General features: G+C 51.8%; 1 protein-coding gene across 1 annotated transcript; it reads left to right on the plus strand.

Moving 5' to 3' along the window:
* The first annotated feature begins 245 nt into the window (after nt 1–245).
* On the plus strand, nt 246–5,939 carry LOC142829677 (uncharacterized). The gene is made up of 2 exons (XM_075930732.1): nt 246–4,867; nt 5,122–5,939. The coding sequence occupies exons 1-2, from the start codon at nt 4,462–4,464 to the stop codon at nt 5,622–5,624; spliced, it is 909 nt and encodes a 302-aa protein (XP_075786847.1). The 5' UTR covers nt 246–4,461; the 3' UTR covers nt 5,625–5,939.
* The last annotated feature ends 2,612 nt before the right edge of the window (nt 5,940–8,551 follow it).

Below are 8,551 nucleotides of genomic sequence, written 5' to 3' on the forward strand. Positions count from 1 at the left end.
GCTGTCTACACTGGCCACTTGAATTTCCGCAAAAACACTGACTTCCTACTGTAAGAAATCAGTGCTTGTTGCAGAAATACTATGCTTCTCCCGTTCGGGCAAAAGTCCCTTTTGCGCAAAACTTTTGCGCAAAAGGGCCAGTGTAGACAGCTGAGATTTGTTTTGTGCAAAAAAGCCCCGATCGCGAAAATGGCAATCAGGGCTTTTTTTGCACAAAAGTGTGTCTAGATTGGCACGGACGCTTTTCCGCAAAAAGTGCTTTTGCGGAAAAGCGTCCGTGCCAATCTAGACGCTCTTTTCCGAAAATGCTTTTAACGGAAAACTTTTCCGTTAAAAGCATTTCCGGAAAATCATGCCAGTCTAGACGTAGCCCCTATGTAACACTTGGCTATGGATATAGTACTTCTGAACTCTAGAGGATGTCTAACTTATGCCCTGAATCATGAAAGCTGAATGTTTAACTAGAGCAAAGGCAGATGTTATTTTTATGCATATGCCTTCTTATGTCTAACTTTCATAATTGCTGAATCTTACTAAGCCATTTGCCTCAATATTATCCCGTGGCAGGGAATTGCATGGGTCAATTATACAATGCTCCTTTTATTATGTTAAAATCGATTGCCCTTTAATGGCTGTTCCTTTTTTTAATAATAGGACCATTTATAATAAATTCTAGAGAAATATCATTTATTTTCTCTTGTAGTCCTATACATTGTAATGTAGACTTGTATTTAAACTCCTTCCAAGGCTTTTAATTACTGTTGTCGTGTTTTTCTGGAGTATTTTATTTGCTAAATGTCTTGAGATGTCCAAATCCGAATGCAGTGTTTGTGGAGAAAACATGCTCTTAATTTACACAATGGTGTTACATTTTCTATTTCCTTCTCTGAATATAGCCCAATGTTTCTCAACCAGTGGTACAAATACCCTTAGGGGTACTCGAGAGAAGTCTGGGGGGTACGTCAACACAACCGAAATTTGGAGAAAATTGAATTTTTGTTTTAAGTTTTATAGCACTTTATTATTTTTGTACTTTTTACACCCAAACATTTCATCTCCTGCCCGGCTATGATTAAGTTGTTTAAACAAATGTGTTGCAATGGTAGAAAAAAACTTTGTGTGTCTGAAAATTGTAGGTATTGGGGGTACTTACACATTTTTTTTAAAAAAGGGGTATTTTACCAAAAAAAAAAGTTTGAGAAACACTGATATAGCCTACAGTCTTATAGAGGTTTAATTAAGCTGCTGTTGGCAATGATTCCTAGATCTGTCTTCTGAGAGGATATAACTAATTTCATACCTATCAGTGTGTACTTCAGTGAGAACCTATCATTTCATTACTGATAACATAAGCCAGAGCTGTGCACATTGATCCAAATATAGAAAAGTGAGGGTCTATTTAAATTTTAAAGAGCTACATGTTATTTAGGTACATAATATTTTAGACATGGCAGATTAAAACTAAATACATTGGTGAAGATCCTACACACAGAGCTGTGACTGTTTGCAGCATGGGGTGTACCCAGGTGACCAACAGTCTAGTCTTCAGCATAAAGTTTCAAGGCTATTCTATTTTACACTGGCTATGTATGGCCCCCAGGACCCATTTCAGCAGCCAGGGATAACACAGTGCAAAAGGGATTCAGTGGTTACCCTTGACTATGCAGCCTATGCCAGGGAATAGAAGTGGTGCTGTAGCCTAGGTCCCACTCTTGTGTCTCTATGCCACTTGAATATTCTCATAGTCAGGGATGGGGATGTTAACTAGTCTGTGCCAGTGAACTCCAGCAGCAGCCAGCCAAACAGAGTAGGAGCAGCCCGGTTATGGAGGAGCAGGCAGGTTGGGCAGTGTAACCTCACAGCTACGGCCGGCCATGAGACTCTACCAAAACTCATTGTTTAAATGCAACACTTTAAATGGTGTGGAAATGCAAAAAGACTGTGAACTACATTCTAAGGATCTGCTAACTTTAGCCAGTGCCCTATTGCTGACCTGACATTTATAATAAATGTATAACTATTTATTAAATAACTTGTATTACAAGAAGGGTTTTTTAAATATTATTACAAGAAGGGTTTCCCTGCCTTAGTATCAAAGTCAGTGGTTGGAGAGGGAGGAATCTAATTAAATCTGAATCTATTTCCTATATATTTTTAAAAAATATATTGCTATGTAGTACAGACAAGATGGGTGAAGCAATTTTTTTTTATTGGCCCAGTTTTGCTTGTGGTCAGAGATAAATTTTCAGTTTTACACAGAGCTCTTTTTCAGGTTGGGGAATATTATGTAGTTTACAATCTAGACTTCCTTTGCAATAACCTATTCCTAGGTTTGTCTTCCATGACCTCCCAAAAAATCCCCAAATGCTATAATCCTGTTCTCATTTTACCTAAACCCTATTCTTGCAAACCTGTGCAGATCTGCTTATTTTTAAGTATGTGAGTAGTCCCTTTGACATTACAAACTTAAAGGAAAACATGTTTGCAGAATTAGGATCTTTGTGATGTAAGTCTTGTGATAGTGATGCACTCCCTCTCGGTTTTGCAAAGCACCATGCATATTTCTAGTCAATAAAGGAAACTGATCATTATTTCAGTTTTTCTCTAAAAGGACTTAACTGTGATAAAATTGGTATCATGAGCTTTTGTGGGCACAGCCCACTTCAGTTGACTTCAATCATCTGAAGAAGTGGGCTATGCCCACGAAATACCATCTACATGTTTTGTAAGTCTATAAAGTGCTATCAGACTATTTGTTGTTTTTTAAGTTTATCCTGTACAGGCTAACTCGGCTACCCTCTGAAGCTTATGATAAAGTTGTTGCAGGTTAGACCTTACTGGACCAGCACCCTTAGGACCTGACTGGTCCTGAACGAGGGGATTTGCCAGACTGGGGAGGTCCCTCCTCTCCTGACCCAAGCTGCCTCACCAGCCTGCCCTGCTGCTGCCTCAGCCCCTTGGGATTCTCTAGATGCCAGCAACCCCATTGCTGCTGGGTTGGAGTGCCATAGCCGGAGCTGCGCAGCCGAGGCAGAGCTCCACAGCCACTTGGGCTGGACCTGCACAGCCAGGTCCAGAGCTCTGTGGCTGGGGACAGACTTGCTTCCCACCACTGGGACTGGGACTCCATGGCTGCGGCTGGGGCCAGAGCTCCCCTTTGTGCTGCCCACAGACATGCACAGGGGCTCCTGGCTGAGTCGCCGGTGCCTCCTACGGTGCTCCTGCTCTGCTGCCAGATCTCTCTATTCCTGGGCTCTGTGGTCCTGGAACATCCATGGTCAGTGCTGGACCATAGATGTTGCCGGACCAGGGAGTCCCAGTAAAGTATGGTGACCATATTTTCTGAACCAAAGTTAGGGCCATGTTAGCCACACGTCCTGACCCCCGTTAGCCATGCTCTGACCCCTATTAGCCACACCTCCTGCCACAAGAAATTTCACCCCAGGATGTAGTACTCCCAGGGTCAAGATGGACACTGGAAGTACAAGGTGTCATGTGACCCCTCTAAGAACTCTTCCCACTGTCCTCTACCAATAGAGATGGGTTTGGCCCCCACAGGCTCACCCCCATTTAACTAGCCTGCAATTGCATTAACCCAACTTGCATTGCAATTTGGGGGGAGAGACTGGGGCAAGTGTTTCCTCTAAGATTTTCCTCCCATGAGTGGAGTGGATTTTGTCTCGTGCACCGGTATTAAGATCACGTGCACTTGTTCGGACGTGTGCCACTGTGGCACCCAAGTTATTAATAAATATCTTATAAACCCTTTCCCCCTTTGCTGCCATGTCTCCCACCCTCCCCTGGTGCTTGCTGTCCCCCCCCCCACACACACACACCACCACCACCACCTTCCTCTGCTCCTGCCATTCTCTTGTCCTGGCTCCTGCCATTCTCTCTCCCCTCACCCATTTGGGGACCTGCCCCCCTTCTCATCCTCTTTAACTCCTGCACCAGCACTTCTCTTCCCCCTGTGCTCACTCCTCCTTTAGCCCCACTCTGATAGGGTATGTCTACACTACAGCGCTAATTCGAACTAACTTAGTTTGAATTAGTTAATTCGAACTAAGCTAATTTGAACTAACGCAGCTAGACCTAAAAACTAGTTCAAATTAGCGTTTTGCTAATTCGAACTAGCGCGTCCACACTGATTGGACGCAGGGGCACATTTAAGGGCAGCTGAAACCAGTTCTGGCAGGGCATCAGGTCAGTAGTTGCGTTGTGTGGCTGCTGTCTGAGGCTATCTGAGGCTCGTGCTTAAAGGGACCCCCCCTGGACAGTCGGTTCTCAGCTTTTCCTGCTTGCTTGCTAACCTCGCTAAGGGACAGCAAAGCGTTGGTCTCTGTGCCCGTGTGTGTCGGTGCTTCCCTTCGGGGATGCCGCAGCAGGTGGCAACATGGAGCCAGAGCTCGCCCTGCACCTTCTGGTGCACTTTCTGGACTTGCTGCTGCAAGCCTGCCAGCAATGGCTCGAGGCTGCCTGGCACCACCTGGTGCACGTCAGCCCCCTGCCTCTCCACCTGGCTGCCCTGGGGGCCGTGGAGGAGCCGCGGCGGCGCCCCGGCACCGGTGTGCCCCGCCGCATCTGGCATCTGGACACCAGCACCGACTGGTGGGACCGCATCATCCTGGAGCGCTAGGAAGACCGACAGTGGACCCAGAACTTCAGGATGAGGAGGGACACCTTCCTGGAACTCTCCGAGTGGCTCGCCCCTGCTCTGCGCAGAAGGGACACTCACATGAGGCCTGCCATTCCCCTCCAGAAGCGGGTGGCCATCACCCTCTGGAAGCTCTCCACGCCGGACAGCTACCGATCCGTCGGGAACCAGTTCGGCGTGGGGAGATCCACCGTCAGAGCGGTGCTCATGCAGGTAAGGCACTCGTCGGCCACTGCGCCGGAGGGGGAGGGGGGCTGCAAGGAGGGGATGGGCCGCCCCAGGGACAAAGGGGGGGCGGGAGGAGGCGAAAGCGCCCCGCACCGGAGGGGTCGGTCTGTCCTGGCCATACTACACGCCGCCAGGGGGGTTGCTTCCGGGTGTGGGGTGCGGGGCACTGCCAGGGCACGAACGCTCCCAGACACCCGGGTGCCCCACTGATTGGCGCTTTGCTGTGTCTCTCTCCACAGGTGGTCAAGGCCATCAACCGGGTGCTGCTCTGCAGGGTGGTCCGCCTCGCCGACCTGGACGCCGTCATCCAGGGATTCGGCGCCCTCGGCTTCCCCAACTGTGGGGGGCCATCGATGGGACGCACATCCCCATCCGTGCCCCGGAACACCAGGCGTCCCGTTACGTGAACCGCAAGGGGTACTTCTCCATGATCCTGCAGGCCCTGTGTGACCACCGAGGACAGTTCACGGACATTAATGTGGGCTGGTCCGGCAAAGCATACGACGCCCGGGTGTACCGCAACTCCTCCGTGTGCCAGCGGCTGCAGGCCGGGACCTTCTTCCCCGACCGCCACATCAGGGTCGGGGACGTGGACATGCCCGTGTGCCTGGTGGGGGATGCTGCCTACCCATTGCAGCTGTGGCTGATGAAGCCCTACACGGGGCACTTCAATCCCTCCCGCCAGGCCTTCAATGCCAGGCTGACCAGGGCCCACATCGTGGTGGAGGGGGCCTTCGGGTGACTGAAAGCCCGCTTTCGATGCCTCCTCACCCATCTGGACCTGGCCGAGCACAACATCCCTCCCGTGGTGGCAGCATGTTGTGTGCTCCACAATTTATGTGGGAGAAAGGGGGAGGCTTTCCTGCCAGCCTGGATGGCTGAGGCTGACCGCATGGCTGGCCACTACGGTCAGCCCCACACCGCCACCATCCGGGAAGCCCAGCAGGGAGACGTCCGGATCCGGGAAGCCCTGCGGGAGAGCTTCCTGGTGGAGGAGGAGGACTGACCTCTCCCTTGCATGCCCCACTGAGGCCTTCTTCCACCCTACCCCCCTTCCCCTTTCCCCTCCCTACCTATTGTCAAATAAAGACACCTGTTTTTCAAACAAAAACGTCTTTTTATTTAACATAACTGGGGTGGGGGGAGGGAGGGGGGAGGATGGGAGAGGGGAGGGGGAAACCTGGGACGAGGGAGCTGGAAGGGGAGGGAAGGGAGGAAGGGAAAGGAAAGCTCAGGGGTGGGGATCCGGCTGCCTCTCCTGTCTCGCAACACTTTTCGGAAAAGAGTGTCTAGATTGGCACAGATGCTTTTCCGCAAAAGCACTTTTTGTGGAAAAGCGTCCGTGGCCAATCTAGACGTGCTTTTCCACAAAAAAGCCCCGATCACCATTTTCACGATCGGGGCTTTTTTGCGGAAAACAAGTCTGGGCTGTCTACACTGGCCCTTTTGCGCAAAAGGACTTTTGCCCGAACAGAAGCAGCATAGAATTTCCGCAAGAACACTGACAATCTTACATGAGATCGTCAGTGCTTTTGCAGAAATTCAAGTGGCCAGTGTAGACAGCTGGCAAGTTTTTCCGGAAAAGTGGTGGCTTTTGCGGAAAAACTTGCCAGTCTAGACACAGCCCCTGTGTATCTTTGAGCTGTGAGTTATATCTGGGCCTCTCTCCATCTGTTTATAAACTAAACAGATATTACTTCCTTAAATTAAGGGCATATTCTGAAGAAAACTGTACTGGTCCTGAGCTACTCAAATACTATCATATTGAGAGGGTGCAGCCTTAAAAAATGAGAACAGCATGGAGGCAGATGGATTTTAGTTCTCAGCTAATCTTATCTACTCAGAAAAGGCTAATAGCAAGTATGACACCCTACCATCTCTGTAGGGGAGCAGCTAGACTCAGAAGGGGCTGCATTTTTTTCAGTGGTTTGGGGCATACTAGCAGGAGAAATGTAATGATTAAATGTCCATGTTCACTAGAACTACAATTGTGTTTTGTGTTAGCTCATTCTAAGTTACAGCAAGCAGGGTTGTGCTCATACAGTAGCTATTTTCAGAACAAAATCCATGCATCAGCTATGTTGGGTAGCTCAGCAACAGCTCCCAATGCACCAACAGGAGTGAGCAAAGCAAGACTGAGACAGCTATGCTGGTAAGAGTAGACCCTTCTTTCCTCAGTCTTCTCTTCCATTCCTTCCCATTTTCCCACTGACCTGCTTCCCCAGCTACACAACCTCCTCCTTCATCAATCCATTCTCACCCCCATCTATCTACTCCTCCCTCTCCTTGTACCAACCTGAAATTTGATCATTTGTCTCCCCACTCCAGAACTGCTCTGTCATCTCTCCACACCCATGCCTGAGCAGCTCCACTGTCTCCCAGCAACCTTTCCAACCAGCTCTGCCAGCCCCAAACCCCCACTCATGACTGATCTGTGCTAATTTTAGCCCCCTCACACAACCTGCTAGTCCTCCCCTCCATTAACTCCTCCTCCCATTAACTCCTGCTGTCTCTCCAAAAACAACCCCCAGTACCACCAGTGTTTTCCCCACCACACTGCCCCTTCTCCTCCCCTCCCAGCCCCACCGCGCTGCCCCTTCTCCTCCTCTCCCCCCCAGCCCCACCACACTGCCCCTTCTCCTCCTCTCCTCCCCCCCAGCCCCACCACACTGCCCCTTCTCCTCCTCTCCTCCCCCCTCAGCCCCACCACACTGCCCCTTCTCCTCCTCTCCTCCCCTCAGCCCCACCACACTGCCCCTTCTCCTCCTCTCCCCTCAGCCCCACCACACTGCCCCTTCTCCTCCTCTCCCCTCCAGCCCCACCACACTGCCCCTTCTCCTCCTCTCCTCCCCCTCAGCCCCACCACACTGCCCCTTCTCCTCCTCTCCTCCCCCCTCAGCCCACCACACTGCCCCTTCTCCTCCTCTCCTCCCCCCTCAGCCCACCACACTGCCCCTTCTCCTCCTCTCCTCCCCTCCAGCCCCACCACACTGCCCTTCTCCTCCTCTCCTCCCCCCTCAGCCCCACCACACTGCCCCTTCTCCTCCTCTCCTCCCCCCTCAGCCCCACCACACTGCCCCTTCTCCTCCTCTCCTCCCCCCTCAGCCCCACCACACTGCCCCTTCTCCTCCTCTCCTCCCCCCCTCAGCCCCACCACACTGCCCCTTCTCCTCCTCTCCCCCCCCAGCCCCACCACACTGCCTCTTCTCCTCCTCTCCTCCCCCCTCAGCCCCACCACACTGCCCCTTCTCCTCCTCTCCTCCCCCCTCAGCCCCACCACACTGCCCCTTCTCCTCCTCTCCTCCCCCCTCAGCCCCACCACACTGCCCCTTCTCCTCCTCTCCCCCCCAGCCCCACCACACTGCCCCTTCTCCTCCTCTCCTCCCCCCTCAGCCCCACCACACTGCCCCTTCTCCTCCTCTCCCCTCCAGCCCCACCACACTGCCCCTTCTCCTCCTCTCCCCTCCAGCCCCACCACACTGCCCCTTCTCCTCCTCTCCCCTCCAGCCCCACCACACTGCCCCTTCTCCTCCTCTCCTCCCCCCTCAGCCCCACCACACTGCCCTTCTCCTCCTCTCCTCCCCCCTCAGCCCACCACACTGTCCCTTCTCCTCCTCTCCTCCCAGCCCCACCACACTGCCCCTTCTCCTCTCCTCCCCCCTCAGCCCC

Source organism: Pelodiscus sinensis, chromosome 5 (genome assembly GCF_049634645.1).
Source record: "Pelodiscus sinensis isolate JC-2024 chromosome 5, ASM4963464v1, whole genome shotgun sequence".
NCBI lineage: Eukaryota > Metazoa > Chordata > Testudines > Trionychidae > Pelodiscus > Pelodiscus sinensis.